At 33.6% G+C, this 20876-nt stretch overlaps 2 protein-coding genes across 4 annotated transcripts; both read left to right on the plus strand.

Annotated features, from left to right (window-relative positions):
- Positions 1-8093: 8093 nt before the first annotated feature.
- Positions 8094-12644, plus strand: LOC111407137 (probable WRKY transcription factor 2). Of its 3 annotated transcripts, none has more exons than XM_023036456.1 (6): positions 8094-8329; positions 9199-9733; positions 10488-10676; positions 10868-11622; positions 11709-11867; positions 11951-12644. In XM_023036456.1, exons 2-6 carry the CDS (start codon positions 9275-9277, stop codon positions 12384-12386), a joined length of 1998 nt encoding a protein of 665 aa, XP_022892224.1. In that variant the 5' UTR covers positions 8094-8329; positions 9199-9274; the 3' UTR covers positions 12387-12644. The 3 variants fall into 3 exon arrangements, with proteins under 3 accessions (XP_022892224.1, XP_022892223.1, XP_022892225.1); XM_023036455.1 differs by having other exon boundaries at positions 9262-9733; XM_023036457.1 differs by having other exon boundaries at positions 9262-9733; positions 10928-11622.
- Positions 12645-13453: 809 nt separating this feature from the next.
- On the plus strand, positions 13454-18634 carry LOC111407138 (uncharacterized protein At4g26450-like). Its single transcript, XM_023036458.1, has 6 exons — positions 13454-13524; positions 13609-13694; positions 14095-16064; positions 16304-16478; positions 16688-16742; positions 18386-18634. Exons 3-6 carry the CDS (start codon positions 14179-14181, stop codon positions 18436-18438), a joined length of 2169 nt encoding a protein of 722 aa, XP_022892226.1. The 5' UTR covers positions 13454-13524; positions 13609-13694; positions 14095-14178; the 3' UTR covers positions 18439-18634.
- Positions 18635-20876: the final 2242 nt, after the last annotated feature.

Genomic DNA, 20876 nt, shown 5'->3' on the forward strand with positions numbered 1-20876 from the left:
ATTCCGTATTATAATTAAATTTTTTAATATATACAAAGTTACGTTAATTTAATTAATGATATATTTAATATTAACTCTTACAAAATAACGTAGTTCAATCTTATGTGTTTCACGCCTCTAATCTCTCTCTCTCAGTCACTCTTGCATTTTTTTTCTTGGGAATTTTGCAGTTGAAGTTTCAAACATTTCAAAAATATATAGTATGATCTCAATCCTTTAAGTTGTAGTTATTATTTCCAAATCTTTCTGTAAATATGCATTATAAAGACTTTTGAACAATTTTCCTTTAAATGTACATTATTGACGTGGAAATAAGAATGACCTGATTTTGATCACCCAAGAAATGATATATTGTAAGGATTCGTTGGAATCCAATGAAGGGTAAAAATGTCTCTTTATATTTTCTTAATTACCCTCCTAAATTTATTCCATTGAAATTCATTATTTGCCAAAATTTTCAATCACGTGCTGGCCCCATATGTCCTTTCAACAAACATTATAGGTGAGTGTGGATTTGGTGGTTGATAATAATCAATGGGAATTTATATACTTCACGTTAAAAGAGCATAATACCCCTACAAATATTAGGTGCCCAAATGGGGGCTATGTATTGGGGGGTAATTTTGTAAATTGATAGGGAAAGTGGAGGGTGGTAACGTCCTAACAATATCCAACAATCCCTTGAATATAGATAGGGTGCGGACATAAGTCCACTCTTGCCAAAAATGTTGGATTGAAAATTGGTGAAAAATTAAATTAAAGAGATTTAAAGGGGACCAAACGGGGGCTTATTGTACATCAATAAATAAAATAACGCATACCTTGAAAATTTTCAGGAACTTTAGACATATTTTTCAAGTGTACAATAAAAATTTATTATCAAAATCATTAATTCCTCAAATGCCTTTTTTGTGAGCAGAGAAACATGAGCTATGATGGATTTTTTGTTAGATTTTAAGTTTTAATAGTTAAGCATGATTGAACTTCTAAAATAAGAAAATATTACTTGCCAAATAAAAAAGGGATGTATTTAGGATCATTTTGATGTGACTTTTACTTTTACATTTAAAAGAGCTTTTTGATGAAGTTTTAGGATCATTTTGACGTGATTTTTGCTTTTACTTTTAAAAGAGATTTTTGATGAAGTTATCTTAATTTTTGTTAAAAAACTAATTTTTAAAAGCATTCCCGCATTAAGCCTATTTCCTTAAAAAGCTACTATAACTAGAAGAAACACTTTAATAAAATTAGTCGAATTTGACATTTCAAAAATCATGTCAAATGGGCCGTAATATTTCAACGAGCCAAGTGCTAGGCTTGTTTAGCCTAGTTTACAAACATGGTGCAGCCCACAAGTCAGCCCAAATATAAAACCAATGAGTCAATTTTGTGATTATCCGACTAGACTTGGCACAAAGATAAAAAGTTCTCAACAAGTCATAAGATAAATAAATAAAACAAGTGCTAAACCCACACTCCATGTAGGTCAAAATTATTCGGATATTTGAAATAATAAAAATCAAAGAACTAATTTTTAATTTCGATAGTGTTGTGTTTAATGTCAGAATGAATAGTATTGAATATTGTCACGTTCAATTCTACGGAGTCGACTATACATCTATACCTAAAAGGGCCAAAACGCTTTAATGTGTATTTCAATTACATTTTTAATAGAAATAAGAAAGTATTCATATGTATTGATCCAATAATAATTTGTAATTGTGGATTCATTGAATCATACTGGTATAACTGTATAAAATCAAAGAACTAATTTTTAATTTCGATAGTGTTGTGTTTAATGTCAGAATGAATAGTATTGAATATTGTCACGTTCAATTCTACGGAGTCGACTATACATCTATACCTAAAAGGGCCAAAACGCTTTAATGTGTATTTCAATTACATTTTTAATAGAAATAAGAAAGTATTCATATGTATTGATCCAATAATAATTTGTAATTGTGGATTCATTGAATCATACTGGTATAACTGTAGTCCAAAAAGTTAACTTATAATGGAATATTTTTCATTAGGGAAGTGTTACATGTATATAATTGCCTACATAATGGTGTCCATAATTACACATGGCACCGGATCCAACCTTTAATTCAAATCTCACACTTGCACATTAACAATTGGATGATTGTCACGTCACATTATGGACACCATTATGTGCAATAATTATGTACAAGTAGAAATTTTCTTATTGTAAAGATGACAATGTCTTGTGAATAAATTCTCTTATTTGTAGTTATAAATAATGTATTTTGTCTTCATTAACCAAACTTAACCATCATCAGCATCTTCATCTGTCTAGCGGGCAACTCTCAAGTCTCAACCAAAGAAAAACGAAAAGAAACGTACAATAACTAGAAATATATAATAAATTCAAAATTCAAAATTCAAAAATTCGAAGTATAACATTTGATGAAATTATATAATTCTTTCGAATATAAGATTTTTATCCAAAAAGCAAAATTTCAAAATATCTCATTTCAAGTTAATTGTTTTTAATTTTTTTTTTTCGAAAATAGTCTGTTTTAATAGGAACTATAATGAGATGTTATTTTTGTTAAATCAGGTGAACATGTGTTGCATCTAATTCTAAAATGTTTTATGATTGCTGTAAAAATAATATTTGACGAAGCATTAATATAAAAAATAGTTAAAAATTGTTTGCATGAAATGAACTTTTTATACAATTCAATTATTTATTTACGTGCATGTATAATAATTAATATTTATTTATATAAATCCTACTATAATTCAATCAATTAATTCTTCAAGTTCATATACATTTTATATGTTTTGAGGCTATATAATTAGTCTAGAAGTACTACAATTCAATTATTTATGTATGTGCATGTATAGTAATTAACATTTATTTATGATATATTAAATATCACATCAAATCTTCAAGTTTATGTACACTTTATATGTTTTGCGGGCCATTCAATTATTTTAGTAGTAAATAAATTATTCATCAATTACTATAGAGTCGATAAATTATTTAAATTCATGTACACTTTTTAATTTTCGATTTTATTCATTTAATCTATGATATAACATCATTTGTCTAAATGTATATGAATTATTAGTTTCCATATCTATTAATTCAAATTAATTAAATTCCATGTTGGTTCATGTATGCATCCTTAGTCTAAATGTTTATATATTATTCTCTTTCTATATTCTTTTAAATTTTACGTTGGTTCACGCACACACCCTTTATTTAAATGTATATAAATTATTCTTTTTATATATTCATTGATTCAAATAAATTAAATTCCATGTTTATGAATGAATTTGACAATTATTTATTTACATGCATGTATAATAATTAACATGCATTCAACTAAATACACATAGAAAAAAGAAAAGAAAAGAATGTATTATTGAAATAATTGAATTTTAGTAGAGATAGAATCGTCAAAAAAATTATTCTGCCTTGATGTAATATTTAAGATATTATAGATAAATAATTTCAAAGAATCAAATTCAATTTTAAAACTATTGTGAGTAAATTGTATAATAATTTTAACAAGGGTTGTTTGCAAAGATGGGCCGGCTCGGGACAACCATTTTCAAGAAACGGTTCTACCTTTCCAATTTATCACACGTAAATTTGTAAGTGCACGGTATCATTTACAAGCAATGTAATGATGAATAAGGCCCCCCAGGGCACATCCAAGTTGGCAGAACAATCATATTGGGGGGCTCTGGAACCAAGTGTGGGGAGTTCGATTCCTGGTTGGAGCAGCCAAGTGATGTAATAACCAGAGGAAGGGTTGGAGCAGCTTGGTGATGTAATAACCATGGAGGAGGGTCCCTTTGGGGAAGGAGTAAAAGCCATGTGGGAACCTGGGAACCAATAAGGGCACAACCTGCGATTTACCTCCACTAGTCACTGAGGGGCCGGGGGCTAGAGGTCCAGGATTTAGTCCGGCTAAGCTGGGACACCTGGGTTATAAAAAAAAAAAAAAAAAATGTAATGATGAATAAGATAATGTTTCGTACGAGTACTATGTATTTAATATAATAATAATTAATATTAACTCTCATCGAATAGCTAACTTTGTATGAAAAATTATACTAATTAACTAATTAAAATAATTATTCAAGCGAGCAATTTATGAAAGCTATTGTACGATTAGGTTTAATACATTGAAGGCTTCGAATCCCATTCAATATCATGACAATATATATTCATTTTTGTAAACCAATATTCCTAAATTATTTAATAATTTGTCATGGGTAGAATTAGATATACGATCTCAATAAGATATTCTATATATCTGTGAAAGATGCAAGCATAAGAGCAAATATTAAAACTCTATAACATTTATTAAAATTATGCAATGCATACGGTATATCTCGATCAGACCTCACAACAATTATTATAGTATGCTATCTATCTTATTATTTCTCTCGAATATCATAAAATTCACACGTCAATCCAATTATTAATAAGATAATTGAAAAGCGTTATATTTTACGATAATCACCAAAGAATAAACACGCATTAGATTTCAAAATATTAAAATTATATTAAAACTTCTGAGCAAGGGTTCATATATATATTTTAGATACTAAAAATATAGCCTAATATTACAAAGTTACAAGAAATTATAGTTAATTTGTAGAATACCACCCAGATTCTTGATACATGAAAAAAAAGGGGAGGAATCACAAAATCTCAAGTCTCTTCAATGGTTTTTTGATTGATATACGGCTGCATCTTCATCTTCTTTGCCTAAAAATCAATGCTATATTTTCAAATGATTTAAGTTCTCGTATCTTGCCTCTTAAAATCTCCCATAAGAATGATTAATTGGTCTCTAGTGATTGCAAGATTATATCTATTTTTATGAGAGGTATCTTCCGATGTTCGATGATGTACTGTATTTATAATGGTCAAATTTAAGTCAAAATCCGCGAAAAAATTTGTTTTCAAAATGTGTTTGAATCGTAGAAGGAAATTGTTACATCAGCCATTTTTCAACCATGCAATCACATGAAATTTTGTGATGCGATCCCATCGTTTTACGTAGTTAGCTTCTGTTGGTGCAAGTTCAGATGATGCAATTGCATATGATACCATAGGCTGGCTCATACACCCCTTGTATGAGTGAAATTTTTGCATTTTGGTCCATACATTTTGCTCTTCATACAATTCAAGTCATTTTTTCATGTAATTTCAATATTTCATCTTTTAATTTCATCCAATTGAATCTCTGTACTCCTCAATCATCTTTTCTTAGTTCGAATCAACTTTTAAACATATGTAATTTAGTCCCAAAATTTTGAAATTATTCCTTTTCACCTTTCTTTGGTAATTCCACTTATTTTGATCAAAATCCATCGAAACTTCAATATATCTACAACAATCAATATTTAAACAAATTAATTAGCAATCCATTCAATTTGACTCCCAAATATTCATTTTTATGGTCCAAATATGTGTAGAAATTACCCCTGTTACCACCTCTAATGACTTTCAATTCAATGCTTCTGATATTAATGTAGAATACATTTTTTTCTATTATTATTTAAAAAAGTCAAAAAGCCTAAGCATTCCGTCGTCTTGCTACTGGTTAAAGAAATAAAAAAAATTCATTATCCATAAAGCAACTTATATCTGTACGTGCAAAATTCAGACAACTCAAAAGACAAAATCCCAAAAAGATTTTTTAGGCAAGTTATTTACACGTGTCATTCTTTATGATTAATCTATAAATAAATTTGGTGTCACTGATTCGCAAATGATTCCAAATAAATGGTCCGGAATGAAAGCATAAAAGTGTTCAACCTTTGTCTTTTATTCAGCACACTCACACGGCTCCCAATACTAATCCATATTCCATAATCATTCCAAATAAATAATCCCACTAAAAATCCCTAAAAAATTGAATTTACACGCCTCTAAAAATTTAAAATCAATAAAATCACAAATCATATAATGGATGGAGAAAGGGGCCAACCTGCGGATTTCACACTTGAGGATCTCCCCCAACCTGTGGATTAATTCTGCCTTCTGAATCAGAGTGTCGTTTGTGGAGAAGATGAAGAGAAGACTGTCGATTGGAATTAGGGCCGACAGAATGGGGACTCATGGAGAAACCGTTTGTTTTCCTCTTTTACGAGCAAAATTAAATTTTTTTTTATTTTTAAATGAAGTGGACGTTTCTGAGCTTTTTAGAGGCCCCTAAAATATGAGGTCTGCCTTGGGCCAGGGCAGCCCTATCCCAATGCTTAGGCTTTGTTTGCCGATCATTTCATCACATTATTTTTTCGACAATACTAATTTTTAATTACATATTTTTCATTTATCCTACCAAATACGGATCAAATATATTGCTTGAGTTACAATATTAAACGTACGTGAGACTTTAATTATTTAGACATAAACATTTGTTAGAAACATATAACTTTAATAAGTCAAGATACATTACTACTTTATGGCAAACACATATTTTCGTACTATTTTTATCTCAAGAGTTAATCGGATAACTATTGACGACCCCTCTTCTTCGGTTACAAAATTCATGCAGTTAACAAATACTCAATGCTACCTTTCGTGAAAGCTTGCCGAAAAAGTTTTCACCTACAATTTTCTAAACGTTAAAGAAAAATATATAAACTAAGTAAATAGGGAAATATCGAAATATTAAATGATTCAAGATAGATAATCTATGTAATTATAAAAAAGGGTAATTAGTACATAACGTCCTTACTTTTTACTATTATTGTGGAACACTTTTTAATTTTCATTTTTTTTTAAATATTTTCATCCTTATTTTCACATTTCATTACGCAAAAGGTTATTTTCATCCATCTTTTCAATTAAAAGTTATAAAACGACAAATATGTCATTCAATTTAAATAAAATAAAAAGAAAAAAATAACTAATTGCAACCATAGTTCCAATTTTTAAAAAAATTGTAAATAAGTCCAAATAAATTATTAAAAGGACAATTAGTACATAATATCCATACCTTTTACTATTGTTATGAATAACGTCTATACATTTTATTTTTTTGACACTTTCACCATTAATTACACCTTTAATTTCGCAAACCATCTTTTCTATTCATTTTCATCAATTTTCTCGATAAAAGCTGTGAAATGACGAATATATTTTCTTATTTAAATAAAAAAGAAATTTTAAGAAATTTTTTATTTTTTTAATAATTTATTTGGGACTTGTATGTACTTTCTTTTTTAAATAATTCATTTGTAACTCGTTTGCACTTTTAAAGAAAATTTGAGAATGTGATTGCAATTATTTCCTTATTTTTCTTTTTTTTTAAATATAAATAGGAGGTCATATTCGTCGTTTCATGGTTTTTGGATGAAAAGTTATTATAAATGATGATTTGCATAATCAAATGTGTAATTAAGGGTTAAAATGTCAAAAAATGAAAAGTATGAATATTTTTTTATAATAAGAATGAAAGGTATGGACATTATGTACCAATTATCCTTTCACTAATTATTTAGAACTCGTTTGCACCTTTTGAAAAAATTTGGAATTATGGTTATAGTTAGTTCTTTCGTTTTCTACTTGTTTTACTTTAAATGAAGTGTAAATTCATAATTTCACATCATTTAATTCAGTAAATGAATGAAAATGACCTTTTACGAAATGAAAGGTTGAAATTAAGTGAAAATGCTGAAAAAAGAAGTAACGACATTTTTTACATTAATAGTTTGTTTGATAGTGATTTTTTTCCCCAAAAAATTGATTTTTTGATCGTTATTTCACTATTTTATTCGTCATATTTGACTTTTTCTTTTATAAGTGGACCTCACTTTTTTCCTAATAATCAAAAAATTAATTCTCAAAATCAATTCCAAACAGACTCTAATAGTGAGAGGTAAAAACGTTAGGTGCTAATCACCTAATGAAAAATTAGTCCCATTAATTTCAAGACACATGTTTCAAATTCACGTTCCAGTCACACTTCTTCATACGAATGGCCTTCACTTATTGGCCTATCAAATATCTTAAAAAAATCGAAAAACCAAAATTTAGTTGAGAAAATAACAATAAAATAATCGTGGGTAACCTTAGCTGAAAAATAACCTGCCTCGAAGCTGAATTCCTCTTCCTACAGAAAGGATTTCAACAAATCCCAAACTGACCCCACATTTTTTTCCCTTATTAGTTTGTAAAATCATTTTATGGGAAATCACTTATTTCTTGCTAACTGATAAACCATTTTCTAGATATAGAAACGGCGCAAATTGAAGGCAAGGCGGGATCAAGATTTTCTTTTGAAGAAAGACTCTTCCTTTTTTCATTGTCATTTACAAACTAATCGAAAAGGTGAGAGGTCTCTCCTTTCTTAATTTTGGTACTTGGATTTTAAATTTTCTTGAAGTTTCTTTATATTTTGCTATTTTTATTTTTTGTTCATGAGGGGAATTTATAATCTGGGTTCCTTTTTGTTTTTGAATTTGTTAGATCTTGATGTATACTCTTATCTTCTATATTCTTGCTTGTGATCTTAGTAAACAATGAAGGTTTATATGATAATCAATCACTGTTTTTAGCTTGGTCATGCAAAAACGGTTTTGACTAATTTAGGAAATGAAATGTCATTGATGATCAATGAACCATGAGTGACTTCAATTATACTTTATTTTTATTGATTGCCTTGAAAGATTTGAAAAATAAAATCAGTACATCTGTGTTATGGCCTTTCACTGCTTTGATCACTTGATCTGCTGATAGATTTTGTTCGGCTTTAAGAGAAAACTAAATGAATAGATTACCGTCGTGGGGTGTTTAGTGAGAAAGTTGGTTATTTGTGTTTTCGTCTTCCAATCTAGTGAATCATATTATTTTATGAGAATGATAGTAATATGGGCATGCTCGAGGGGGAGGAAGAAAAATTGAAAGAGAACTCGTGAAAATTCATGAGTTTATCTTAATGCAGGAGAATCTATATTTGCTTGCTGTGTATACTATCATTTTGACTGTTGTTGTGATCGTTGGATGTATTTTGATTATTATTTCTTCATATAAGAATATTGATGTGATTGAAGAAATTCCCACCAAATAAGAGCAATTTAAAGTCTAAATCTAGTGCCAGTACTAGATCAATGATGATACACATTAACTTGTGCTCTTCATCCTTTCCCTTTGATGGATTATGTGGTATTGTGGTTTAAAGATATGTTTAACTCTTTCAGGTTTTCCCATTGCTTGCTACTCCTCAATCTTTTAACTCATTTGATTTGGCTTGATAACATTAGGCTCTTAGATCTCATGAGTGAGTTTGACGACCATGTTGCCATTATGGGAGATTGGATGTCTCTAAACCCAAATGCAAGAGCCCTCTTCTCGTCTATGATTGGAGATGGTGTCATAGGAAGGTCAGTTGCTGAGTCCAGTACTGAAAACCGAGATGGGTCTCTTCGCCTGGAACCTGACATACAGGTTCCATCCAGAAGTACTGATCAAAAGAACGAGATACAAAATAGTTTAGTTAGTAACATAAGAAGCCAGTTGAATCCACTGTCTGAGCAGAAACTGAGCTCTCATGGGAGTCTCGTGGAGAGAATGGCGGCTAGAGCTGGTTTCAATGCCCCAAGGTTGAATACAGAAAGCATCGGACCTAATGATCTTTCTCAGAAACAAGAAATTCAGACTCCTTGTTTGACAGTTCCTCCTGATCTCAGCCCAGCAACTCTGCTTGATTCGCCTGTTTTTCTATCTAATACACTGGTAAGATCAGCAATAAAAATCCTTCAGATTATATCTTGAGAACCTTTGTGAGATAGAGCAATATTGTTTTTGGGATTTCTGTGTATAAAGCGTATGCATTTACATAGGCACATCCATGCATTCTCGCTCTCTCGGGAATGAATATGGGTTTTGAGTCACAGACTCAAATTTGGACCTCCCTTTTTGAGTGGTCTCTTTTGTACGACTCAATTGGGAGATTAAATGTTTGAACTGTTGAACAACCAGGTGTAGTTGGCATGCTAGATCATTTTATGCAAGATTTTCTCTATTCATGTGCGCAACTGGAATTGTATGGAGATTCGAGCCATGGCTATTCAACTTGATGAGGAGTATGGTTTCTCCTTGAAGAATTTGGCTGCACATGAATATTAACAGAATATTGCAAAAGAAGTTCTAGTTTTTTTCTCTTATTTTAATTTAGAGATCGAATACTCATTTCTCAAATGGATCAATTTTATATTCTATGGCTCGTCAAAATTTGTAACTTATAATGGAGTAATTTAAAAGGTTGTTCAGCATGTTATAAAGGGAGAATGAGCAAAACTGAAATTCTTATTCAAGTTATATGTGAGTTGTCAAAAATTGTTTTTGTACGTGATTTTCATAGTTCCTTATATTCAGAGTCTATTTATCTTATTCATGTTGCTGTTTGTTCGAAGACGTATTCTTGTGTTAAACATCCAAAGAAATCAGAAATTACAGAAATCTAATCAACGGGCTCGTTTGTCTACAGGTAATGCCATCTCCTACTACTGGAAAGTTTTCATTTGCCCCAAATGGCACCAGTCGAAACTCAACATTGATGACAGACAATCCCGATAAGGGAAAAGATAATCTTTTTGAAGAAATTGATGCATTGTCCTTTACATTCAAGCCTGTCACGGAATCTGGTTCTTCTCCTTACACTGGCGCAGCATGCAAAGTAATTATACTCCTTTTCCCCTCAAGGCACGTAAATAATTCGTGCAGACTCAGGCACTACATGCATTTACTTATGCTCGGTTAAACCCTGGTAGTTGCATACTTGATTGTCCTGCAAGTTATTTGTATTCCATGTATTGTATATATAGAGTTAGTTTTCACTTTATTTTTGCTTTCATTTCAATTAACAAGGTAAATCCATCCAGTCTTCCACAACAGTCCATTCTTGACGTCGATAAATTTTTCCAGCAGACTGATTTTTCTAGATCATCCATTCAAAGGAAAAAGAGTAGCGATAATATCTCTTCAGAGCCAAGGAACTTTGATGCTGTGGGTAGCATTGCAGGTCGCTCTTCTCCTCTCGATGGACCGGAAAATGAGGATGCAGATCAAAGAGTCAACGCTGATCCCAATGTTGGGGGCGGTCCAGCTGAAGATGGTTATAATTGGAGAAAATATGGGCAGAAACAAGTTAAAGGAAGTGAGTATCCTTGGAGTTATTATAAGTGCACGCATGAAAATTGTCCAGTCAAGAAGAAAGTCGAATGTTCTTGTGAGGGTTACATCACAGAGATAACCTACAAGGGGGCACACAATCACTCTAAACCTCTAGTCAATGGCAGATCAGCCCTTGGAACCTCGAATGCACTTGGTGACATGCAGCTTGACACTACTGAACAACCTGACACAGGTTTTAGTGATCATCCTGTTTGGCCTAGTGTGCCACAAGCCGACTGGGGGCAGGACAGTGTCGAGCTGACACCATTAGGACAAGAATATTGCAATGGAGCTACCTCTTTGCCGGCTCAAACTCACTTCCAGTTTGAGTTGGGTGATGACGTTGATGGATCTTCTACTTTCTCAGATGACGAAGATGACCGTGGAGCACATGGCAGCATATCATTAGCTTACGATGGTGAAGGAGATGAATCGGAGTCAAAAAGAAGGTCTTTACTTTTTCTGTTGAATTGATTGATTAATAATTATTATCAGGCTAAAAGGGTGACGTGCTTTTGTGTTCTCTATTTTGTAGGAGAATTGAAACTCATGCTTCGGAAATGAGTGGGGCTACCAGAGCCATCAGTGAGCCAAGAGTAGTGGTTCAGACAACCAGTGAGGTGGGCATCCTTGAGGATGGGTATCATTGGCGCAAGTACGGGCAGAAAGTTGTAAAAGGAAATCCAAATCCAAGGTCAATCGCTTCTTCATATGTTCGCTAAAAGTTCAGTGATCGCTAGCATTTTTTAACCTAATGTTCCGGTACTTGTGATGCAGGAGTTACTACAAATGCACGAGCGCAGGATGCAACGTGAGAAAGCACGTGGAAAGGGCTTCACACGACCTGAAGTCGGTGATAACCACGTACGAAGGGAAGCACAAACATGATGTTCCCGCTGCTCGTAACAGAAGTAATATCAACACACTTCCTACCCAACCTCATGCTGCTTTCACTCGTACACGCGGATCCGAGCCTTCTCAAAACATGGAACAGTTCGAAAGGACATCACTTGACTCTTTCGGACTTCCCAGGAGACCACAGTTTGGACCTACTTATGCCTTTGGTTTTGGAATGAATCAATCGGGTCAAGCCAATTTGGCAATGGCTGGATTGGGGCCTAATCCATATTTAGGACAGCAGTCACCAATACAGGATATGCCTGTGGGTTTTATGCTGCCCAAAGGCAAACTTAAATCAGAACCCAAATATTGACTACGAAAGGAAGTTGATCATGGATTACCAATAAGCCTAAAGTGGATTCTTCCTGCAACACGATATAATGGGTGTTTCTAGTCTTTAGTGTTTACTAATATTTCATGCTTTATAATATTTCATCTTTTATTTAGAGTACCGGTGTATTCAATTTTCCCTACTCGAATTATTTCGTTGTTCTCCACTTCAAAGGAGAGGGTGATCTTCGTAAAATAAAACAAAAGAAGCATGGTTAGATCAATATTAACACGACTCATAGTTGTTCTTTTAAGTTTCTCGGTATAGAGATGTATTTTGTAATTTTTTGTTAAGAAAATATGAATCTTTGAACGTAAAATAAAATCTTCTGATTTTAGTTTGGATTCTACGATTATTTTTCATAATTATCCCAAAAATAAGATCGTAGGATTAATTTTAATCATCCTATTATCTACATATGCAATCTCGAGATCTAGATCACAGTCCTAACTGCTTGATCTAGAGGCAAAAGCAAACATCGTGCAATAAATATGTCTTGTATCAAACGACAACAATTAATTTTGATTAAAATTAAAATCAAAGTTAATAATTAGTAGTTGTCCACGTATATCAAGAGATGCACAATTTTTATTGAAATTTATGAAAATCTAATTTTTATTAAAATCTGAGCTTGGACCTAGGTGTTTGGAAGGTATTTTTATGTAAAAATATATTTTTGAACAGTAAATTGATATGAAATGTGTGGTTGAAAAATAAGGGAAATTTTTTTATTTACGTATAATATTATTTTAATAAAAAAATATGTGATAAAAAAGAAAAAAGAAAAATACACTCTCAAAAAAACGAGTATCAAACGGGGCCGCTTAGGCCTTAACATGTAAAACTTGGCCTCCGTGAAGAACACAAAAAGGAGGATGTCATGTCATTGGATCACGCACTTGCCCGTCCATTTCTTCTCAAATCCAAAACCAAAAGAAACATGAAGAGAAATTAATAATAATCTTCTCTCTAAAATGGGAAGACTGTACCTATCCAATATCCATTGATTGATTCCTGGACCATGAAATTGCAAGGATTGTGAAAATTTGACCGAATATAGATACACTGTGTGTGTGTGTGTGTGTACATATATAGTTGATGAAGTTTTTTGATGGAGGAGGTGATTGCAATTGAACTGATGAGAACTGCATCTCAAAGACTGAAACCCTAAAAACCTCAGAATTGCTNTTTTTTGATGGAGGAGGTGATTGCAATTGAACTGATGAGAACTGCATCTCAAAGACTGAAACCCTAAAAACCTCAGAATTGCTTTGCTTCACTTTAGTTAAGGTAAACTACTGCTGCTGAATTTAAAATCTTGGTAACGAAATCGTCAGATCTGCATCGATGAACTTTGATTATTTCCTCTCTCTAGATAGATCTGTTAAATTCGCCTCAGGATTTAACCTTTAGGGGATGTAAATAAATATGTTGACAAAATAAACAAAATTGTACCCATTAATTTCAGTTTTGTTCCAAAGAGAAAGGGTGAGACATCTAGTTTGCCCTGAAGGTGCTGCTAAACTAGAAGATTTTTTGGCTGGGAATTTGATGTGGCAAAACTGTATCTTTGTTTCTAATATACTTTAAGCCTAGAAATATGTTGGTTGACTTTATGAAGTATCTTGTGAAGTTGGTTTGTATATGAAGCCTTTGATAGATTGATGAATATTTGGAATTGTTAAAACAGATATAAATCTTGGTGGAGGTTTCTTAGTAGCTGCGTTGACTGGTTCCTGTACAGAGTGATATCCGGACGGTGGATTTGGAAAACATGTATGCAAGGCGTCGAGGTGGTGGTCCTGGCAATGGGTACAGGCCTAATGGGATGGGGATGGGCAGGCTGGCGGCTGCCTCTCGAATTTCACCTGAAGGTTCAATTAGAGGTCATCAGATGTATAATTCCGAATATAGAAACTATAATCGCAGTGGCTATGGACGCAGTGGCCCCTCAAAGCCCTTCCAGCCACCATTCCCGCCTCCGCATGAGACTGATATTTTTATGGAAGCTGGTAGGCTAGCGGCTGAATATTTAGTTACTAAAGGGATCCTGCTTCCAAATGCACTTTCGGGGAAGTGGCAAAATGGCGACTGGAAGAACCAGATGGGGGATTTTTTCCAGAATCATGAGGACAGTCGTATATCAGCTCATTCCCGTTTGGGGACTGCTGCTGCGGATGTAGGTCCTGGCAGGAGAAGGTATCCTGATGAATATAACTCGATGGGGTCAAAAAGTTCTATGAGAGGGAGGAGAAGAACTGGCTCATCCAAAAATCAAAGTTCAGATTGGAAACCAGAATTTGTGAGGAGTGAGTCGTGGTCTGATAGGGGTAGGACTTCCCCAGGTATGGAGGCTGACACCGATATTTCTGCTGGACTTCAGGATGAGCAGCCTGTGCAAAAAGATAGTGATACTGGAGTGCAGAATTCATCTGCTGGTGAGTTAACTCAAGAGAGTGACAGTGTGGCTGATCTTCAGTCAGGCTTAGAGGAATGCAATTTAGCTGATGATACAGGTGCAAAACCAGGTTCTTTTAGCAATGAGAAGGATGTCCCATCAAATGATGATGACAAAACAGCCATCAAAAAGTCAGATGGTACTACTATGTCCAATGAAGAAGCTGAGGAGGATAAAGAGGGGAGAAGTGATAGTGTATTGGAGCAAAAACATGACGAGAATATGGAGGTCACGGCTTCTTTACGTGAGGGCAGTTTAGCAAGCGAGGAAAATGTTAACTTGATGAGGTACTGCAAATTTGCAAATGTTCCTACTAAGACTCGTTCTTCATTGGCAATTAGGGGTTCAAAGGTTGAGCTGGATCCCAATGCTGAGGACGAGACCATTAATGAGAGCAAACTTTCTGAAGACTCTGGCATCCAAGTCATAGATGCGCCTGTTGATGGTACCGCTTTTAATGCTTCACCTCATAAAAGCCATGAACCAAGCACCCTCTCTAATGTTTTGAAAGCTCCATCCAAGGAGGAAGAACTGGGTGTTGCATACACTTCAAGGCCAGGGCACTTCTCAATGTCTGGATCTTTTCCCAAGAGATCTGTGATTAATCAGCAAGAAATAGATGGGCAGCTTCCTGGATTTGAAAGGAGCAACCACATGTTGGAGAGAGGTGAAAAACGACAACCAGAGGATGACATTGATGATAGGGAGGGAACTAAAAGACCTAGGGAATGGACTTCCCCAGTGGAGACTCAGTCTGATGGCTGCCTGCCCCTTTCCAACTCAATGGAAAGTCAATGTACTTCAGAAGAACCAAGGTCTTCACATAGTGGCCATGCAACTTTGTTTACTGATACGAGATGTGCAGATATTTCACTGTTTCCTGAAAGTCACGTAGAGTTAAGTGAGTACACAGAAGAGAAGCAGCTATTTCCTGGTTCATTTAAGACGTGCGATCTTAATCTTATAGAAACTTCTGATGTGAATGATAACCATGCTGCTGATCCTATTCTTATGTTTCGGTCTATTACTGAAACTGGAAGACAAGCAACACCTGTAGATATTGATTTGACCATGAGTAGTAATAATTCCAATGTGCCTAATAAATATGGTAAACATGGAATTGGAAATAAAGACATCGAAGTGATTGATTTGGAAGATGATTCCATGCAAGAAGACAAAACTTTTACTAATGCTGAGAGAAGGTAAGTTTCTTTATTAATTAAGCTTTCCTTGCTTATACACGTTCATATTTTTCTGAACACAAAGAAAACATTCACTTTTGGACTTTAATTTGGTAGAATCTTCATTAACTATGGTTTGCATTTCATTAGGTGTATTGTTTTCTTCTTGTGCATTCCCATTACATGCTTACCCCCATCACATTATTTTTGTGTTCTTATTGTGAAGTTCTCCTCTGAATTTATCAATTTCAACGAAACAGGGCTGATTCTGTATTTAATGGGCTGGACAACTTTCCTGATAATGTAAATAATGTCACTGAGATTCCCGACCATCAAGATGGTTATAGACTCATGTTATCAGAATTTCTCGGAAATGATTCTGTTCCCACAGAGCTGAATGCTCTGCACAATGATATGGGCCTTCACGATGGACAGGTAATGGAACTTTACAGGTCTTTGATTTTAAAGAAAACTGCACCTTGTCGTTTTGGTGCTTTGTTTGTCATTTTTTTTTTCTGATTGTCACAAAATCCATCTAGTTCATATTCACTAAAATTTTCATTTGCCTCATTGATAGCTACTAGTGTAGAATTTTTGCCATCATTATCGCCCTGCTCTAACGAACACTCAACTGGTCATTACAGGGGATTCTTGGTGATGATGATTCAATATACATGTCCTTGGGAGAAATACCAACAGGTATGTGAAAATTTCAGTTTAATTAATTTTGATAAAATTTCTTACGAGTATTGTACATGTATTCGTACTGATGAGCTATAAAAGGCTTCAAATATCAGGTTTTGAAATATCTTAATGAGAATTGTGCTTCCCAGCTTCATGGATGTAGGCATTTGAAGAAGCCTTTGATATTTTATTGCCTTAGAAAAAAAATTCTCGAAACTTAAAAGTTCTACATGCATGATTTTGTTCTAGATTGAGTTTGGTTCTAGCTAAAACATATCTAATCACTTTTATACTACTCCGTCTGCCCCAAATTCTTCACCCATGATTTCTTTCGAGAGTTTCTGAATTAATTCTTCAGCTTAAAAAGTGTTCTGCAATTCCATTTGTGAAGTACATTTTGAAAAGAAACATCGTTTATGGAAAGACAAAAATTGTGTGCTTTAAAATATTTGAGAGTTACTACTGAAAATCAGTTGAACATATAGTTGAGAAATATCTTAAAACGCTTAGGATATGTGAACGTATTTTGGTCTCAAAATAGTCAATTTGGACAAAAGTTAAGACGGGGAATAGTTCTGCAATATCCTGGTTATTTCATGATAAATAATACGTGATGGGTCTAATTATTTTCATTGTCCATTGGACAACTATGCGGAAGTGAAGAATTTGCAGAAATAAGAAAGATCTTTCCCCCCATACTTGGGCCAATGTAGCGTGCACTTACTGTCCACCTTCATTTTAGATTGTGGACAGATATGGTGTATGTTATTTCACTTCCATCCACTTCCTCATAAGTTCATAACGAATGTGTGCGTTCATGTGCAAGGTTTATACGGTGCTGGTGCTGTTCTTTCTGGAATTGGATTGAACCCATAAACATTTGATGGCTTCTTCATTTTTTTAATTTTAAGATAAGTGGTTGATCCTTCGCAAAAAGGGCAATCAGAGAAATCCTCTAGTTCTTGGGTTCAACAGTGAACCATATACAGGACCAAACCAGCCACTTCTCAATTTGAAAACACCGAAATTGCATTTTTTTCATAGAACCTGCCTATGCAGAACGCAAGAGAGAAACAAAATAAGAGAGAAGAAGAAGAAGAAGAAGAAGAAGAAGAAGAAGAAGAAGAAGAAGAAAGGATGTGAAAGAGAATATAAATTTAGGAGGAAATTTTCAAAATACTTGTTATTCTGACCAATATTTAATAGCATATACTAACTGAATCCCATTAAGATCTTGTATAAACCAATCTAATTTATTCACAGGTGAATTTAAACTACATTTTTTGCATATCTATTCATATTAAGTCTTTAGTTAGGTCTTCATTGGAATCCCATAACTGCCGTCTGTCATTCCGATTCTTGAAATTTTTGACCACCCCTCGCTCCCTGGATGTGATAAAATATAATTGAGGGTAAATATGTTTGATGGAAATACATGTATCCTGCCTATTTCAGTCCGTCAGGTGTACATCTTTACAGCTTTCATTGTTTTAGTATTTAGCTTGGAGTTTCTGATTCTCAGAACTTCAAATATTATGTTGCATGAGCCATGGCACAGTTTGAAAATGCATCTGTTACCCAGATCTATATTTGGGCGATGATCTCTCTCTATCCTTCTGTCTGCCTAGCTAAACACATTATTATTTGATTTCTTGCAGGCATTCTCAGGTCGTGGGAGCAGCCAACACAAGAATATGGGAAACCATTTTGAGAGGTTATATAATAAGCTGTTTCATTATTGTCTTGTCGAAGTTTTTTATATGAAGTCTTAGTCATTTCAGATCCTTAGTTGCAATAACTTTATTGTAATATGTTTTGTCTCCCGTGTCTGACTTTGCTTGTAATGGATTAGAGCATATTTTCTTATAATAGGAAATTGGAAAGACAGCAAGTGCTCGCTTTTATTATTTTACTGTTTTCACTGCACATAATTGTTGAGATACATTTGGAAACAATCTAGCTTAGGACATGAAAGGTCGTATGGTTCCCCTTCTTTCTTGACTGTATAGTCTGTATTGATTAGTGATTGTGCAATAGTGAGAATATGAAAAGCTACAACATCAAATGCACAAACTCATTTAATTCTAGATGGCAATTATGTAATGAGTATTGCCTATCAAATTAGACTACCTTTTGAACTCCTTGTGGGAAATCTTTCTTGATCATCTTTTTTCCTCTATTATCTGTGACTGGCTTTGTTTTATGGTTTAGCATCAACGTGAAGTCTTTTTCTAGCATCAGGGGTGTTTGGTGATTGTGAGAGGCATTAGAAAACTTGTAGTCGTCTTCTTCATTACATGTAAACCTGTGTTTTTGCTTTCTTTATTTGTGGCTATGGTTTTTATTCAATTCGTTATTACTCTTGAGAGATTATTACTTTCTGTTACATCTTCTGCATCTTTTCCTGCCCGGATTGTGTCGCGCTCCATATACGCATTCTATTATATCATCTGGTAAAAGAAGACCACTGCACATTCTACAATAAGATTTTTTCATTGCGTATTACGTGTGTATATATATATATATATATATGAGATGATACTTTTCAGGGCCTTAGAAAGTTGTGGAAAATGTTCAAACAAGATGAGCAAAATATGGCCGTTGGATTGCCGCCATTTCTTGGCATTAGAATCTAGATGAAATTAATGGGCAGCAGTCCAGGTTTGTGGAGTTAAATTCTATGACCAAATGAAGAATGTAATGTTGATATGATTTTTCTTGGGTTGTTGATGTGTTGATGGGATGTGTATGGTACAATTTAATAAATGCTGTTGATGACTAAAAATGATGTGGCGTTTATATTAACTTAATATGATTTTGGGAGTAATTGCTGGAATTTATGAAAATTTTAGGCTATTTTTATTGATATGAATTTGAGGTGTATTGAAGAGAATTTTTTGAGTTCGGCTTGTAGTAGGGGACCATTTACCCCATTTATAGGCCTTTACAATAAGTCAATTGGCCGTCCAATGTTATATTAGCTACACCGTCGACCTCGAATTGCTTCCATGGCCCAGTTTTAAGGTCTTTGATTGGTTGGTGAGGTCGGCCAAATAGGTCGTGATGTTTTCAGATGAGGATGGTCAAATTGACTTGGTGATCTCTTAGTCCGTTCTCTTTGAAGTAATTTTTGAATCTTTTGTTAGCTTTCCCATAGGAACTTCGGACACCCGTAAATGTTAATCAGGCTTATTACTTCTCTGTGGGCCATTTTGTCTCACTTCATCTTTTCCGTCGCTCCATGCCTCCATCCACCCGCTTCTCCTCCATTGACCCTTGTTTGATTTTACTAAAAATTGGATTTAAATTAGATTTTGATTAAAGTTAATAAAATGTGCAATTGTAAAGTTGTTAAAAATTGTGGATCTTATAAAAATGTATAGTTAAAATTAATTATTAATTTTAAACTTAATTTTTTTAATTAACTTTTTAACTAAATCAAATGGGGCTTAACTTTATATTAAAATGATGAATAATGTTATTTTTAGTCACTTCCTACCGAGTTGCCTTACGCGGCACGCATGTGACGGTTAGTGATTTGATATATGTGGCAGGAAAAAAATATCAAATTAATACATAAAATCACAAATCATCGTGTAGGTTGTCACGTAGGACGACTACTGCAGTGACTGACTATGAATAACATTACTTTATGTATAACAATATTATGAACATGACTTTAGTTTATTCTTGTTAATCAATACCATTCAACAATATTAACATGCACTACCAAAAGATAAAATATTAGTTAGACTCTAATTAAAAAATAACTCCATTAAATAAAAATACTAAAAAATTTTCAAGTGGAGTTTTTAACTTGTTTTAGGCTTGTTAAATAAACAATTTTTCTAATTAATTTTTATTGCATTTTTCAATTTAATAATATTGAAAAGGACACACTTATTGATCACGGAAATGAAGTGACCTAACAATTTCCAGTAGGACCAAAGCCCGCTTATCCTGCTGACAATTGGATTGGCAGATGAGTGGGCCAACTTGAAACCCGATTGTGTGGCCCATTAATTTCTTGAACAAGGCCTGTGGGTTTGTTAGCGAGTAAACCAATTGAAACAAACAGCACAGAGGTTGGCAAAAATAACTCTTGTAACGTTCCCCCTCTTTTTTTTTTTTTTTTTAATTTCAACTTAT

The sequence above is a fragment of the Olea europaea genome, chromosome 13, assembly GCF_002742605.1.
Source record: "Olea europaea var. sylvestris chromosome 13, O_europaea_v1, whole genome shotgun sequence".
NCBI lineage: Eukaryota > Viridiplantae > Streptophyta > Magnoliopsida > Lamiales > Oleaceae > Olea > Olea europaea.